The sequence below is a fragment of the Channa argus genome, chromosome 13, assembly GCF_033026475.1.
Source record: "Channa argus isolate prfri chromosome 13, Channa argus male v1.0, whole genome shotgun sequence".
NCBI lineage: Eukaryota > Metazoa > Chordata > Actinopteri > Anabantiformes > Channidae > Channa > Channa argus.
This window is the reverse complement of record NC_090209.1, coordinates 7,745,217-7,763,787: the sequence shown is the minus strand read 5'-3', so window position 1 is coordinate 7,763,787 and position 18,571 is coordinate 7,745,217. Positions and strand designations below refer to the sequence as shown.

Genomic DNA, 18,571 nt, shown 5'->3' with positions numbered 1-18,571 from the left:
GATCTTGATGAAAACCAGAACACTCATATCTAATATTAGGCAACGAGATTCTATTCCATACACCCAACAATTTTCTCACCTCCTTCAGCTTTTTGGCCCATGGTTTCTGAGCCTTCTTAAAGCCTTCGTCTGCCTCTTTGGCTTCTTTGAAGCCTCCAATTATTTGCTTGTGATACGCTTCCTTCTGCCAGTTCTTCACTTTCTCAGTGTCTTCGTTCAGCAGGTTGTTCTTCACATCTTGGTGCAGCTCACTCACCCTCTCTGCCTCGGTCATCACAGCTAACCAGGCTCTCTCCACGGAGCCGTACTGTGGGCCTGGGAGTGGGAAAAAGGATTAATTCCAAATAATATTTTAAGGCCAACATTGCTGCATTAATGAAAGCAAAGCTTAAACCTGGTAAACTGAGTTTGGGCAAATTGACAGTGGAAAATATATTGATTTGTCAGACTAGTTTTTTTATTGAGCATTTTCTGAAAACGGACCTTTTTCAATGAGCTGTCTCCATCTTTTGGACCAGGCAGTTAATTGATCACCGTAGCTCTTTTCTATCTTGGCACGTTCCTGTAGGCAGCTCATAAGGTCATTGCAGAGCCGATGGCCGTCATCAAATCTCTTGACAGCACGTTTGTAGTTCCCCACCTGTTGACAGACAGAAACAAACACATTTAGAGTAGGACCTTTATATGTGTGTATCACACTTGTCAAAGTCCAGCTTCTGGACATCAAAAAGGCTAAATTGTATTATTTACATCATGCATGTTATTTCATGAAAAGCACATGTTTTTATCGATTTTGTCAAAACTAGTAAATAAAGTTGAATATTGTGCAAAGTTAATAAGGTTTAGCTTTAGTGCAATCAGACATTCAATGAAACAAATTAACAAATAAAACAGCAATTCAGTCAATATTTCTACAGTTAATGAGGTGTCTGCATGTACGATATATTTAAAGTTTATTACTACTATTATTTTTAATCTAAATGCTCCTGTATCTATAGTAGCTTTGACATTTTATTAGTCAGTTTATTAGCATTAGTTTCCTGTCCTTTCATTAGGAAACAATATAAGGTGTAATTTCTCATTAGATAACATGACCACAGAGATGACGTCAGATCACAAAGGATGAGGGTTGTGGATGGCCAGGGTCACATTAGCCCAATGCGTTACAGCAGAAAAAAATGTGTATATATATCTATAGATATATATAAAGAGAGAGAGAGCCTCCAAAATCATCATACCATCAATGCTTTTCTAAAATAATAAAACAAACTCCACATTATTACCTTCATGAAGGTGGAATTTATTGCTGGGCCTCTGTATTAGACTGCATGACTTTTTGCTTTATATCTAACAAGTATATGATATGCTATACTAACGTCTTTCCTTTTATTTTCAATCCAAGGCATTAAGTGCCTTTTTCATTTTCTGATTCCATGTTTTCTTTTAGACTGTATTTAAAAAAAAAAAAAAAAAGCAGTGCCAGGCTGTTTGGCTCCGCCTCTTTAGTGCCTGCAGGCGGCGTGAGCTCATGGTGCATGAGGAAGGGAAGGTAGTGGGGGGGTTGCTCGTGCCTGTGCATGTGTAGTTATGCAATGACATGGGCTTGTGTTTGTGTGTGTGTGCGTGTGTGCATTTTCACAAACTGTGACTGCTTTAATCCTCTTGAGTGGTGTAATGGAGGCAGACAGATTCTCAGGGATAGACGGTGCAGTAGAGACAAAAATACATAGAAACCAGAGTGCGTGTGTGTGTGTGTGCTGAAAATACATGCAGTCTTATACATCATCATTCAGGGACTCGTGGAAGGCATGTCTGATGTGTTTCCACACTGCAGTACTGGACTGTGATTGGTTCTGACATGAGCGTGCAAGTAGTCACTGTTTGAGATGAGAGAGCTGCATGAGGCAGTGAGACAGGTGTGTGACGGTATGAGCTGTGGCCTATGTGACAGGCTGCCAAGTCACACCACCAACAATAACACCACCACACTGGACTGGTTCCACATATGAAAACACAGCTGAGCTCTTGTCTGTGCACCATATTTTTAATAAGCTGCATTCTGCGTTTAAGCTTAACTTTACTATTACTAAGAATAAAGCATTCTTTCTGGCATTTTTAACTGAACTGAGCTCTGTTACTAGCATACAGATGCTATAGGCAGGTGCATGTGGTGAAAGACCGTCTCTGAGCAGCTGATGACTGAAGCTCTTTGTCTGTGTCTCTGTGGCAAAGAGCCGTGTTACAAAGAAGTCTCTGTACTGAGGGAATTCATTAACGCTAATTTGGTTGGGTTTAAAGTGGACACACACACTCATACTGCATTTAAGTGAAAGTGACGATAGACAGTACTTGTCTGAAGTCTGAAGTTTGTATTTGTTGTAATGTGGCCTCTAATTACTCAGACTGCAGAGAGTTTAATTTATAATACACAAATGAAAAAGCCAACTGTGTTAAAGTCCCCTATAAAGTAATTAATTGTATTTTCATTGCTTGTTTTTATTTGTACAATGTACAAAATTCTTAAAATGTAAACAACCTATTACTAATGACATTGTAGCTAATAGTTTTGACTTATTATGACTTTACCTTTATCTATTTTTTTAAACTATTGCAAACTTTATGTGGATTTATTCCAGGCCAAAAATATCGTTGTCATCCACAAGGATAAAAAACAACAACATTGTAAACAGTTCTTCTTTAAAGCTTCACTGACACTATAGTCTATACTATATATATATATATATATATATATATATGTATGTATATATATAATTAGAAAAAAGTTAAACCTTCAAAAATTACCAAAAAACTACCAAAAATACAGACTCTGCACCTTTTCCAGTTATGTTGACAGCCTGAAGAGATGGAGGCATTGCTATTCTGGTCACCTTTATAAAAGCTCCTTCCTTTAAGGTAATAGTTTCACTTTCTTGTGAGTTAAATGAGAACATCAAAAACATTCATATTTTTGATTAAAAATGAGCATGTGGTTAGTGCTCAATCTGCATTTGCTTCAAATGGAAAAAAAAACCAACAAAAAAACAAAACAATTTGAATTAAGTTTCTGCATTTAAACTTGACAGATATCAAGTAGGATTTTTACAACTTTTGAGACAAATTCCCGAATTTGAGACAAAACATTTTTATTTTATTTTGCGGTGGGGCTCTACCTCCCAGAAGCTGTCCATGGTGTCGTCAGCACCAAGACTTTCATCGTAGGAGCCAGACATTTTCCTGGATGTGGTAAAGCACTCTAAAGACTAAACCTTTCCACTGCAGCAGAACTGGGTTCCTCATGTACTGAAAAAGAGAAAGAAAACAACAACAATGTGAGACAGTAACATGACACAAATACAGAGACAAAACAGTGCAGCGTGTATGACATTAGTAGAAAACATGGCCGAGTTGTCCTCTGTGTTATAGTGAGGAACACCGAAGTGACAATGTTCCCCGGCAACTAGGGCAAATCTTCATTGTGATTGTTTCCATTTGAGACATTTCTAATAATGAGATTAAAATAGAATCCTCTGCCATGCATACAGCGTCGTGACCTGGAGGAATGAGAGGGGGAATCTTTAACTGGCATGGCCTAAAAAAAGACACCAGAGACAGTGGAGCATCACAAAGCTCTGACCGCAAATTCATCCACAGCGTAAACCGTCATTTTGACACGTTACATCTGAAAGATGGCTGAACGACACAAACACTACGCATCACAAAGGTTCAGCAGCTCAGAAACACAACCCGTGCATAGACATAGTATCATGTATGTGTTACACCTAAATACAACCACAAATAAGTGCAACTTTGAAACTGGATCAACACGACCATTTTAAACCTATAAATGCTTTGGTTTCATCTATTACTTAGCAAAGTTTAAAGAATACAGCATTTAAGGTGATTTATATTTATTTGTTTGACTTCTGGTCGATATCTAACCACCTAGGTTCAAACAGAAGAGACTGCTAGATGCTCTATTGGTATTGAACCCTGTTTGAAGCCTAATCTATTTTCCTGGGGACTTGCTCACATGACTAATGATTTTCTCTTGACAGAGAGCTCTTCATTGCTCTGCAACAACCAATATGAAAATGCAATATATCGTATATGCCAAATAATAATGGAGTTTTGTTGACAATGCTCGTGTGTTGACAATACTGGTCTTTATAATTAAATGCATTCTTTAATTCTGTACGTGGTGCAAAATGCAACTTTCCTTTTAAAACATGATTAAAAGCATTTTGCAACATGATATGAAGTTCACAGAAAATTGATTCCTAGTATGCAAATTAAGTGCTACAGGCCACTGCAGATGAGAGATGAATTGTTGCCATTTGGGATTATAGCTGAGCTTGCACTCTACATTCTGCTGCATCACAGGCAATATTTTGTTCAAATATTACCGGGGTCCTCTGTGCTTCATCCTTCAACCTCCTTCTGCAGCCAAGTTCTTCATCCCTGGAATGAGTCACTATCTGCATTAGTCTCAATTTGAACTGGCCTGACCTCACTTTTCTTATACATAACAACATAATTGTCCTTATGAGAAAAAAAAGCAGTGTTGAAACCTCAAGGTGAGATTATGACTGTTTTTCAGTAGCAGCTCCTGCAATACACTCCCTGTGTTTTCATACTCATCAAATTGTTATCTGGGCAACATTTGTATCCAGTGTTACTGGTTCTGGTTTCAGCTGCAGCCCAACCCAGCCAGTGTTTCTACAGAGGACTGACTGATGTTGCAGAGATGTATTTGATCAAAGGCCATGGTTACTGCCTCTAGCCACCAAACCAAGGCTGTGTGGCTTTTAACAGTCACTTTCAGGCAGTGGCTATTTCAAGAGTGCACTCTGTGCTGTGCTACAAAAAAAATATCAAAGATCTATTTCATGGTTTAGCAATTTTGTCATCTAAGTCTGAATCAGAAACAACTTTTGCTTGCACCGGGTACAATATATAATTTTTCTTTCAACATTTTTCTTCTAAAATGAGGATTCCACGACTTCCAAGAATAAAGAAGTGCATGAGAAGTTTTCAGTGCACTCCACTGCTCCCTCTGAGCTACAGTGCTTGATACAATTTACAACGTTGTGAGCTTTAACTATTCTAACTTTATTGTTTCACAAATAAATTGATTATACATATTGCTTGTGTAGAAAAAACTTGTTTCCTTTACTATCCTCTATTACCCTTTCACCAGCATGTTACAGTGTCTTCTGATGTTCAGGGATGTTCAAGGAACAGTTAAACACTTTCTTATCTCCTGTGTTTGATCACTAAAAATAGAAGTACAAAATCACTGCAAAAACCAAAATGTAACTAGAAAAGGTAACCTCTGAGGAAATTACTTGGGAGAGCTGTTAAGATGCCCCATAGACGCCGGTCACTCTGTGACCACCGAGAGTTGAGCAGAGGCAAATAAGACAACTTTGAACAGATGCAGAAGACGAGAGATAAATATGGACAAAAGGAGAAAGAAACAAGATGACAAAAAGAAAACGAAAATGGAAAAGTTGAATTAACAAAAGTTAGAAAGTAGAAAGAAACCAAGGAAGAAGTTCATAAGCAAAAAGTTGATATTAAAAGTTGAAAGAAAGAAAACAATAAGTACTTCTCAATGATAGACGGTACTAAATAAGTGAGAAGTTAACATAAAACAGAAGACATTTAAAGAGAAGTTAATATTACCAAGTTTGAGTTCAACATAAACTGTTTTTAGCATTTAAATATAAAAACTTGAAACAAGTAACAAAATGCAAAATACATATCCTGTACATCAGAAATCTTTGCTTATGTTAGAAGCTGGAAACATGTTTTTTAAAAATAATTTTATTTTGAAAATGTTTCCTGTAGCCCTGTATTGTCAACTCATGCTACAACATGTACTTTTATATCTCAACCACTGTATACAGCAAAGTGTGGTATTAACTTCCTCTCAGTGACTGTAGTGACTGTTCTGCCAGGAGGAGAGAAAGTGGCGACTATAACAGTCAATAACGGTCACTGTAACCAACACAGTTTAGTCAGAATGGCACCTGTAAAACCTACATTGCTTTATTGTGTTTTGTTTCTCTGTTTTTGTGTGGTTTCTGTGTGTGTGTGTGTGTGTGTGTGTGTGTGAGACCTGATTCAGCTATGTTAGGTGTCCTATCAGGGGCATGTTTGCAACTCTCATAACCTCTCTACTGGTGTCCTGCAGGGTTCAGTTGTTGGTCCTCTTCCTTTTACCGTCTATACTATATCCCTGGGTTCTATCATCCGCTCACATGGCCTTTCCTATCACTCCTATGCTGATGACACACAGCTCTTCCTGACCTTTCCACCGGATGACTCCACTGTCTCATTGCGCATCTCTCAGATATCTCTGCTTGGATGAGAGAGACACATCTTCAGCTCAACCTATCAAAGACGGAAGTGCTTGTCTTCCCAGTCAGACCTTCAACACAACACAACATCAGCATCCACATTGGATCTACAGTGATTGTCCCCACTATGTTGTCCAGAAATTTGGGGGTCATCATCAACGACCAATTGACCTTTAAGGGCCACATCTCCTCAGTTTCTAGAGCATGCAGATTTGTCCCCTACTTTGTTTGTTTGTTACCATGACAACGGGTGCTGCCAGCCTGCTGACTCACTCACATTTGCTGAAGAAAAATTGTGAACTGCTCAGACTTTGACTCATAAGATGTGCAAAATTTGAAAAAGTATTAGTCCTATCGAACAAAATTGGAAAACTGTGAGTGGCAGAAAGCGAAGAAGATACTCAATAAAATGAAGGCATGGTGGCAATTTTAAAAGCCCTGGACCTCCATTTTAATGGGCTCCTAAAGGAGTGTCGCTCTGTTTCTGGCCACTTACAGAAAGAACCGTCATTGCGACTATGTAACTCTCATAGTGACAGAAGCTGTCACTATGAGAGTTACATGTCCAGAAAGAAGACAATACCTACGTTTTAATATATAATTTGTTTATGAAAGATGAAAGCTGGCTGAAGAAAAGAAGAAAAAGGACAAAAGAGTTGATAAGAGTGGAAGCTTTGAAGTTTGAGTGCATGTCATATCACCCCCCTCTAGTGGCAACATTCCACAATATACACTAATGGTGAAGTTGAACATTCACCAAACTGCCATCGTTTAAAAAGTATGAAAGATACAGAAGCTAATCAACAGTGTCTAGATTCACTGAAAGTTTAAATTAAGTTTTTACGCCAAAGTATGACGATACAGGAATCTGATAAAAAGAGGCAAGTTGAAGGGAAGTTTCAAGTCCCTTTCATTCATTTTTTATGAGAAAAATGTTAAATAAAGTGAAAAGTAATACCAGGGAAATCCTAAAGAAGACACCTTTTGAAAGTTGAACGAAGTTTCTACAACAAACCGTTGAGAAGTAGACAGCGACTGAAAAAAGGGTGGAATGATAATAATAATAAAAGTAAAGATTAGGATAACATAAGTTTGAGATCTGTGTTGCGCAGCTCTCCCACTAAAAAGGACTAGAAGTGGTTTGTCAGTCTGTGTTCTAAGCAAAATCACCGCTGGCCAAGGGCTCGTGTATATTGTCCTTCCACAAGACTGGTTTCAATTCTATTTAACATTTGGTAAGAAGGCAAATACATCCATTGCCCCAATTCTTAAACTATTCCTCTCTGATGAGGCTATAATTGTTGTGAGCACTGGAAATAGGAGACACGTTGGGTCCAACAATACACTTATAACAAGACACACATCCTATGATAAGTGAAGGTATAGATCTTACATAGCAAATATGCAGTCAAACATGAGAAGTTGTACTGCTGTGGTTTTATGACAACAATACTCCAGTCTGAGGCCTTCTTCTTAGTAAACACAGACACAATCATATACAAAGCAGAACAGTGAAATGCCATACATGTACCCTCAAATTCCTGCCTAATACAACATAAATCCTCAACTACTCTACGTACTGCAGGAAAACCTTATGCAGCTGAAAGGTTAAGGTGTCCTAAAGTAGCATTTCTTAATCTTAGCAACAAACGAACATTTGTAGAGCTACCTGTCCATCACCAGAGTCATCCAATAAGCTTCTGCATCTTTGTCAACTACATCTAGTGACATCAAAGCCAGTTAAGCTCCAGCACTTGATCAGAATCCCACTGCGTAACAAGACCAATGTGTCCAGGAGCCACTTTAACAAAACCTCAACTAACATAATACTTGATGATGTCCAGAAAGCATTTGGATTAACAAAATAGTAAACACTCTACATACATCCTTAAAATGATCATCTCTAGTAAACGATTTAATTAAGTGATTGTGTAGTAACGGGGATAATAACATGTCCATACAGGTGAAATCACGAAAGCAAAAATGTTTTAAAGAATCCGTCAATTTTTTCTCTTTAAAGTGCAAAGATTATTTGAAAGATGCACTAAAAATGATGTTAAGATTTGTTTATTTTTAAGAACAATGTAAAAACACAAATGTCACCAGGCATGGCAGCATCAAAAGAAGTCATCAGAGAAAAGTCAAAGTTCAAGTACACTATGGCAAAGGGTTGTGTGTCCCGTGTGACAGATACCAGTTGGGGGCAGGGAGTGGTAAGTTTTCTGGAGAGGGGCTTATTCTGCACATATTGAGGTCAATCCACCTCAGTGACTGTGAAAACACCTCACAATCCCCAGTGTATTAACTGATGAGGGAAGTCACAGTGAAGGCGGAGTGCAGATTCTAACACTGCTCCATGTTTAGTAGAATAAATTCCATAAATAGGTTAGAATAACAAAAATATTGCATGCATGAGTTAAAAAAAATAGCAGCTGGAATGTACAAGAAACATAAAAAAATAATGTAGTCTTCCATTAGAAAGTGCCAACAACCCCCTCACTGACCAAAACGCTGCTGCTGTCAAATCAACTGCTTTTGTACATTAACAAGTCAGTTGTGATTGCAGAGGCGGCATTGCTATCAGAAGCTGTCAAAATACAACAATTTAAAGTTTTGCACATTTGTAAATAACTACACATTCTTCAGCACATTCACTTACCATAGATGGCTCCATTATTGCAAAAGAAAAAAAACCTCACTATTCAAAACTCTTTGAAATCACACAGTGTGATTGTGATCCAAATATGTCCTTTCCGGTAGCTACTCCAATGATATGATAAACTATGTGTTGCGGTTTTTATTTCTGCAGCCTTGACCTCTGTGGCCACTATGAACCCAGAGAGAACGATAAGTCTGACCAAACCAGCATGTCACAGAGGCTGAGGGATAATCCTGCAGTGTGCCACTTGAGTAGCTTTGGAGGGGGGAGGGTTACAGCTGGGGAGAAGAGCAAAGACGAACATACAGTAGAATGAAGGAAACAAAGAGTAAAAAGTTGGAAGAAGAATGTAACGTTGACATGAAACTGTAATTTTGATGCAACATGATGCAGATACCTGATGAACACCGTCCTCTAGCACAGTGAGAAGGTCTATTGTAGACAAGCCTTCTAAAGCACTGAATGGGAACCACAACAAACACTTAAGCTTGTTAACGTAAGAAGATTTCAGAGAGAGATGAACTAACTTTACTCCAGCAGGTTACTGAGCTCACCGATAAGACGACAACAATTTGAAGACAAAGTTGCTGACTGAAACTCAATTTAGTTTGGTGATTTTGGTAAGAAAGCAGCCAAATGATCATATGCATCTAATATGAATTGTCAAATTTTTATGGCAAGAAACTCTGCTAAAAGTTTGCTTTTTTGATTTCCAGTTGGTTTACAGAGGCTTCTGGTTGTCTGTTGATTCTGTTTGATAAGCCCAGCATGGCGTCCTCTTCTACTGGCAGAGTAAAAGAAGACACACGAGGAGAGAGACAGAGGGGGTCTTTCATTGAGATATATTGTCGCAAGAACAGAGTGACAGAAAAACAACAGTGTGATGGAGGGGAAGAGGAGGCAAGATGAAGATTGAGTTGGAGGCAGGGACAGATGTGACAAAGAGGGAGGTGAGGGAGACGATACTGCCAGCTCAGGACATTGTGTGGAGCTGGTCAGACAGGAGGACTGTTCCTGAGCCAAAAGGTCAGGGCAGCAGCTGAACACATCAGGACAGAGATGTGATTCATCTCCCGATGTTACACAGCACAGGCAGACTGGTTAGATGTTGCCAGGAGACAGAGCTGCCTTGTACAGACTTCACACACACTATAACAGCCAAGGCCATCATGGAGCTGGACATGTGACCGATGAGTTGGACAAGAGGAGGACGGCGGGTTTTGTGATATAGTGTCAGCTGTCTGTCCCACAGTCGGCTTGTGGGATGTCCTCGAGTTTGCATGTACACCAACACAACGGAGCCAAAACAGACAGAAAGACAGAGCAGTAAAGAGAATTGATTCACTTTAAAAAGGTTATGAGAGTAAATTGAAAGAGACAGAGCAAAAGAGACGGAATGAAAAAACAAAGGTTGAGGGTGATGGTGTTGATGCATTTATCAGTAAAATGACATGAGCCACCGATCGCCCGGACATGGAACAAGAGACCCAAATGTGAACCGACATGTTTGTCCAGATTGAGATTCGGTAACAGAATTTAGAAAAAAACACTTCACTTTACAACTTACAGAGGAGCTGCTGTGTGTGAAAGAAGAACTGTCTTCACTTGTTAAGAATGCCTCTGAAAATGGACAACCAGTAATGTCTAGAAAAGAAGTCGGCTACAAGTGTTGGTTCAAAATGATGTCAAAATTGGAATAGCATTAATTATGTGGGTGTTATCCATGTCTGTACAATATCAGCACCCGTCATGGGATCACTAATATGATTAAGACCCCCCCACCCCCGGAGACTATGAATGTCTGTACAAACATCCCAATTGCCAATGCCAATTATCTATTAGTGGTTAAGATATTTTGTCAAACCACAGTGCTGAGCTGCTAAAATTTTCCATTGACTATATTTTAATTCAAATATTCAAACGAAGATATAAATGTAAAACCCCACACATCTGTGAGGACTGAACTGATGAGGACGACACTAGTAATCCCACTGAGGTCAAACCACACGTGACTCTTACATCTATTAAAATCAAGACCTCATTCTTAATCTGTTGCCCACGATCATCACATATTCAGGAAATCAATATCCAACAAAACAGCTTCTCAAACGCACATTTCATTCAGAGTTGCAATACCTGCTAGATATTGTAATGTTGCAGTCTGGTCGACAGAGGCCTTTTCCTTTTCAGGCTATGTGCGTGGAGCATGATTTTTAAGCCGACAGACTCAGGATGACTCAGCTATCTGATCATGAAAACCTCCAGAGATGCCCTGGGTCACTGCACAAAACTCAAGTTTCTGCATCACTGTTTGTTTGCGTGTGCGTGTGTGTTTTAATCAATGTCTATTATGTGTAACTGTATGAGTCAGCCAGGTGTTATTGCTCAATTCCCAGAACAACAGGCCTCACAATAATTCATTAGCACAATGATTTCAGCAACAACAACAACACAACTGTGTCATTGATGTTATACTTCAGTGATTTCTGCAGGAAAATGTTTGCTTTCTCCCCCCACCCCGAAACTCCACAGGGAAGTCAGAGGTCATAGCCAGCAGCAGGTCATTTGGAGCTGGTTGGGAGAGAGCAGAGTGGATCAACGTTTAGAACACACAATGAAAACAAAAATCTTACTAGGAGGAAAATTGATCAATTGAAAATTAATAGGAAACAGAGAAATATTACTGACTCGACTACAAATGGATGCTACCATAACGAAGTAAAATCAAAATGGCCCTTGAATGGGTCCGATCGATTCATTATCAATACAATCTGAACATAATGTGAATGCTCAAATACACATGCTACTTATTCAGAGTCAGGCTCAGCTAGACCAAGCAGTTTGCTAAGAAGAGTACTGGATCACTACATCCTAAGTTACATCAATTCACCTACTGTGTTTTTTGTGTATTTCAGTCATGAATGTTGTAGGAAACTATTAAGTAACAGTGTGACTGATTAGTGTTGTATATCCTGATCAAAGGGCCTATAGGTTTGTCTGCCCGGGTCAGTTTTGAATTGGTTCAGCCACTGTTGCCTCTGACAAATATCTCGCCCACTAATGCTCATGGGTACCTAATTTTTAGCAGTTGATCAGTGAGACGCTAGTGTGGTCCCGAGAGCTCGTCACACTGTAACTTACAAAATACACATACAGACAGACAGTCTTATGTTTGCAGCACATTTCAGTATTTGGTTGTGTTTATGAAGTGATTCTTTCCAAATGTTGAGCCTGTGTTGTAAAATTGGTGAAGCTGTTTTCTTTTTCCTTTTCTATTTGCTTGTGTCGTGGGTTTTTTGTTTTTATGCTGCATTGCACTGACCTCTCAGGGCGACCGTACAGTGCTTTATTTTGATCACAACTGAAATATTTCCACAGCTATTTGATAGATTGTTATAAAATGTCATGTTTCACGTTCAAGTTGAAATGACAATAATGAAATTCAACTGTAAACTTGCACAGGACAGTCCTGTGTTCATTGGATTATTGTGAATTTAACCTACCAATATTATGCCAGTGTCTCTACACAAAGCACCATTCACTTTGTGAAAAATACTTCGTCAAGAGATAAACCATGAGAGATCCTGGACAGCTAAAAACAAACAGATGGACGCAGAGAGAGAGAGAGAGAGAGAGAGAGAGAGAGAGAGAGAGAGAGAGAGATGGAAAGAAACTACTGAATGGAGCCCTCAAAGATTCGCTCACAAACTTGGCTGTTACAAACATCCATTTTATAATAAACAGCATCCAAACACACACAGACACACACACACTTGCAACCAAGTTGTGATTTAACGGTGTCCCGAACGCTGCTGCAGTGGTTATGTAACAATCAAGCCTCTTGCCACAAGCCTCATAGTGACAGTGTGATGAAGATGGGAGGGAAATGGCTGGAGGAGGACAGAGAGAGAGGAACAGCAGAGAAGAGAAAGAGAGGGGGGTCAGACATATTGTGATGGGTGGCAATAAAGAAATGAAGTACAGACATGGAGAAATGGATGTGAGATGGAGCATAGAGGATGAAGGTTCCAGTCCAGTTTTTCCTGATGTCCAGGCAGGCAGCAGGAGCCAAGGGGAGCAAGGGAGGGAGTAAATGAACGAGTTTTGGATTGTGCTCTTCAAAAACACCAGCTTTCTGCCTTCTTACCGTCTAGTTGCCTGATGCTGCACTGAATACTGATGGGCATCAAACGCATCGCCTGCACATGTGTGTGAATTTTCGAGAAGAGGAGGGAGTGGGAGGTTACACAGAGGCAGCGGAAGAAGAATATACATTGAATCTAATGTGTCAAATAAAACAGATATAAAACAGAATTAATTATTAAAAAGAAATGTTTTAAATGTCACTGTCCTTATTAAATATGCAAAAAATGTATTTGATTCCCCTGCTCCAGGCATGAACGAACATCACAGTTTGTTTAAATGTTACAAATCTAATGACTAAAATGTTTTACATTTGAAAACCATTTGGAAATCTGACGTTCCTGAAAAAATGTATCTTGAAAAGAGAGGAGGGACACACTGTGGTTTCTCACAATGAACTGTTTTCCTTTAGTTTGCTAAAAAGATAAAAAAAAAAAAAAAAGAGCCCTGTAGGACTGTACTGTGACACAGCAGTTCTTGGCAGTAAATAATATTCTGCAAAAGGATGATATGGTTGCATACTCACAGTGACTAGTTAAGTGATGCTTATCACTGTATTCACCATCTTTGTTTGGTGTTTTAGCAGATGGCAACATTTTTAATTGAACGCTTTATACAAATACATCTGAAGCTGGTGTGATTGTCTTTAGTTTTAGAAAATGTCACAGCAACACTGAAGTCACAGTTCATCCAAATTTTAGGGCTGTTTATTTAAGTCTTACCAACACACTCAATGAGACAGAACAATATATTACACAGATTCCCTACAAACTGGGTAACAGTCTGCATAGCTCCCAAATAACCAATTAATTCTTGTACTCTTCTACATGCGTGTGCTGGCTTTCATGGCTGCATACAAATGCATGTGGGGGAATGGGGGAAGCATTGCATAATCCCTAGGAATCTCCTCCAGCTTGCAGATAATAAGCAAACATATTTTCAATATACGTGAATGACATGCCCAGGTTATAACCACCTTATGCACATCCTTAGTTATTTCCATATTCCACTGTGCACCTAGTGACTAAGCAGGATACTCAAATCAAACCTGGGATGCAAAAGTCAAGAGCTAGGACTCGTAACAGGACCAAGACTAGTTTGCGGTGAGAGTCAATTTATAGCAAATAAGCAATTTAACTGGTCGAAGAAATTTACTCAGATTTGACCTGGAAAAACAGCAGCAAGCAACAGCTTATAAAAAAAATCTGTGAAACTTTCATTTGCATCCATATCATAATTTGAATTGGCACAAGTAGTGTTTATTTGAAGCAGTCTTGACAGCTGACATTGCCAATTTGGCTTTCCAAGTGAAGATTGGATAATCATGAGCCAAACTGGTACTGATGGTTGTTAAAAAAAGATGGAAATAAATAACTAAGTGTAAGTGTAAATGTTTTTATGTAAGGTTGGCTAACCAGCCGGATGGCATAAACAAGCAAGCAAGCTTAGGCAACTTCCTCAGCTGGAACCCGGAGGAAGCAGCATAAAGTCCAAATTTGACTTTATAAATTAGAATATCAATATTCTACTTTCCAAATTTTTATGGGCCGTGCAGCACAGCTGAGTTCAACAAGATGGAAATGAAAATTAGTTATCTATTCAGTAACATTTTTACTTTATTGCAGCAAGTTTCTCCTTAAAACACTCCTTTAAATCAAGAAACGGGTTGTTTGTAATTGGAAATACTTCAAAGTAATGCAAATGTAGTTTCGTATACATTTACATTTACATTTACATTTACATTTTACATTTAGTCATTTAGCAGACGCTTTTATCCAAAGCGACTTACAAGTGAGGTACAAGGCAGCAAGAATCTAAGTTAAGGAGAAAACATCAAAGCAAGGTCCTACCAGAAAAGTGTTCATAGTTCACGAGATACAAGTGCAAGAGAGCAGAAAGGGTTTTTTATTTTTTTTTAATATTAAAGATTTAAGTGCATAGGAAGATGCGGAAGAGTTCAGTTTTCAGCAGTTTTTTGAATATTGGGAGAGAATCAGCTGAGCGTGCAGCGTTTGGTAGCTCGTTCCACCATCGTGGGATCATTGCGCTGAACAGTTTTGCTTGGTGTCTTCTATGCGGTGCTGGGACCACCAGACGTCGTTCGTTGGCAGACCGCAGCGGGCGAGAAGGATTGTATAGAGCTTAGAGAAATATTGTGTTATAATGGGTAATGGTGGGACTAAATAGAGATTTTGACTTTTCTCACCAAACATCTCAAACTGCTCAGTCAGGTCATGTAAGAAGTGTAGGTCACCCACGTGTTTTCTGATTATTAAATAACAGCATATTGATATTATAGAAATTAGAAATTACATTAGTATTATTTGTCCTTCAGTTAAATACTTCTATCAAATATGACTGAAATACTAGGAGCCAGAAAGTAAAGCACAAGATCAACGGCTTTCAGCTTGTCCCTTCAGGGGTCGCCAGAGTGGAACAGCCCTTCCCACCGCAACCCTCCCATTTTCATCCGGGATCGGGCCTGTGGTGCCAGTCCTTGACAAAGCGACCTTCTGCACCCCAACCCAGGACTTAACCACTGAAAGTGGAGCACTGGACTAACAGGTATTGTCCCTTTTGATACTGCTGATCATTTCCTCTGTGTTCCTATGTTCCTATACTTTGCCACTAAACACCCAGGCTATATCGGTCTGACCCAGCTTCCTCTTCAGACCAAAAAGCTTGGGTCCCTAGATAAACCAAACTGAAGTGGACCAACATGTTCTCCTGAGCCTTCTTGCATGTACAAACAGCAGACAGTGCTGCACACACTGCCCGCTGCATTGTAGATCTCTCATAATGCACACAAACAAAGAGATCAAATGTGGAAATCAATAACCTACCCCAGAGTTATCAATCTTCCCCATGAGATGGCAACAGCTACCTTTAGTGAGACAGTAAAAGTCAATTCTGAGATAATCTCCTCTTAAAGCCCCCCCCCCCAAAAAAAGCGGGGGGTATGGAGATATATAATCTCGCCACATGAGAGACTACAGATGCCAGTGAAGCTAGAACCCTAGCAACTATATATGATCCTATATACTGTATAATGTTACAGCAGGTGCTCATGCACAGAGTATACTACATATAAAACAATCAAATACAAAAGTTCCCAATATGCAACAATTGTGAACTCTCATCCAGTTGGTGCTGGGACACCCTCATGAAATATGGTAACCAGGGACAAAGCCTTAAGGAATTTCCTTGAGTGCTGTATTTCACCTTATGAATTATGGACAAAATGTTCTTGTTTGGTCAGCGCTAAACCCAGGAATACCCCTGTAACATCAGACACCATAAAGACAAAAGAAGCAGCAGGATTTTGGAAAATCAGACTCACCTTCTCCACCAATGGGAGGTCAGGTTTCCATAAACCTGAGAGCGAGCTTTTGGTCCCCTGCAGGAGATCACCTGTGGAAAGACCAACATCAAATTTATGCATCAGTTACAGTAGGACTGGCTGTTGCTAAATTGCTAAAAATGGAAAGTTAAAACACCAATTACTTTCATAAACAGAAAGCTATAAAAAGAAGAGGTTAATTTAATTTTGAGGTAGATTAGTCAGCTCTGACACTGTGGGAAGTGAATTATTTCATTCTAGCAGCCTCTTCAATTTCTCTATAGCAGTATACTAACACACCAGCTGCCACAAAATGAATACTAGCAGTATTGTACTGCATGATCAAAACACACTAATGGTGTGAATGTTGCTACCATTTGGAGACTTTTGAACAATGTATAGCAATCTGCAACATATTGCACTAATGTAAAATGTGCAGTCATGAAGCTCATTTATCCATCACTAAATGTCAAATTGAGACGCACCACATTTCAGTGGTAAGCAACCCACTCACAGAGCAAAAAAGTGATCACAAAGTGTTCTTCCACACCATAAACCAAAGCTTTGTAGCGCAATATAGCTGGTTTTAAGGTAGGAGTGGTTAATAGACAGAGCTAATATTATAAACTGCAACACAACAAAATCAGAAGCATTATTTCCACAAGACTCATCAGAATTACAGATTGCAAACCCCAGCAGTGGCATTGTTTTATGAGCACTTTGTTTATAACAAAACCATGATTGAAATTTGAAATGTGACAATCACTAAACTTATATTTATTTATTTACTACATTAACTTAGTGGTTCAATAAATGAAATCCTATGATTTAGGCAACTGTGTTTAGATCCACTTTGAAATCCCTTAATGCCGTGTTTGTATTAAATTGATCATAGTGCACCTTTTCTGTATGAATAATTTCTTTGTTGGTTGAGGGTTTGTTTGTTAAATTTCCATAACATAGACATAAAAGGGAAAAAACCTGTAATTTGATAACACGTGAACTCAAGCTTCATCCTCTGCAAAACAATGTCAATTCATTGATTCAGCTGAGAAAACATGGATTGTTTTTATCTATCAAGCGGATATCTGCCTTTTAAAATATGAGGATTTGCTGCTTTTGCCTGATATCTATCATTGTAAATCGAATATCTCTGGGTTTAATACTGTTGGCCTGTCACTGTGGGTGTCAAGATTTCTGGGGTTTCTGCCCAAACTTGAACAAGGCATAAGCCAACTACAGGAGATGCAGGAATAACTCAGTTTCTTCTGCTTTTGCCTTCACAAAACGAGCTCAAAACAGGCTCAGAACAGAATCGAATTAGTCGAAACAAGGTCAAAACAGTCAAAAACAGGGTCGAAAGAGACGAAACAGTCGAAATAGGATTGAAACAGACGAAACAGGGTCAGACAGAATCGAAACAGTCGAATCAGGATCGAAATAGGATCGAAACAGTTGCTGAAATACCAGTAACATCCGTATGGTTAACCACACGGATGAAGCATCCCCTTGTTTTGCTGGTTAAGTTAAAAGAGTAAACAGAGACTTTTAAACATGTGTATATTAAATTCAACAAACAACTCTTATCTCATGATCTGCATGTGCACTCTGCTGCAGCCGAGATCCACTATACTACACATACACTATATTGCCAAAAGTATTCGCTCACCTGCCTTTAGACCCATATGAACTTTAGTGACGTCCCATTCTTAATCCATAGGGTTTAACATGACGTTGGCCGACCCTTTGCAGCTATAACAGCTTCAGCTGTTCTGGGAAGGCTTTCCAAGAGGTTTAGGAGTGTGTTTATGAAATACATCATACACAGAGCTCGCAGTCTTCGCTCTAATTCATCCCAAAGGTTTTCTATCGGGTTGAGGTCAGGACTCTGTGCAGGCCAGTCAAGTTCTTCCACACCAAACTCACTCATCCATGTCTTTATTGACATGGCTTTGTGCACCTGAATTCATTTATTTGGATGGGTGAGCGAATACTTTTGGCCATATAGTGTATGTTTGTTTTCTCCCGGAAACTGTGCTTAGTAGTCACCTCCCCTTCCTATTAACA

The 18,571-nt window shown here is 39.1% G+C and overlaps 1 protein-coding gene across 2 annotated transcripts in view; it reads right to left on the bottom strand.

Annotated features, from left to right (window-relative positions):
- pacsin1a (protein kinase C and casein kinase substrate in neurons 1a) overlaps positions 1–18,571 on the bottom strand; it is a 32,271-nt gene that overhangs the window by 7,364 nt on the left and 6,336 nt on the right. The window contains exons 2-5 of one of the 2 annotated variants that reach the window (XM_067527769.1): positions 16,505–16,575; positions 3,171–3,300; positions 484–640; positions 80–315 (exon numbers count right to left, since the gene is read on the bottom strand). In XM_067527769.1, the coding sequence (XP_067383870.1) occupies positions 80–315; positions 484–640; positions 3,171–3,230 (453 nt within the window). In that variant the 5' untranslated portion in view covers positions 3,231–3,300; positions 16,505–16,575. Of the gene's footprint in view, positions 1–79; positions 316–483; positions 641–3,170; positions 3,301–9,021; positions 9,233–16,504; positions 16,576–18,571 lie in introns of those variants that run through there. The other variant, XM_067527770.1, reaches the window with a different exon arrangement.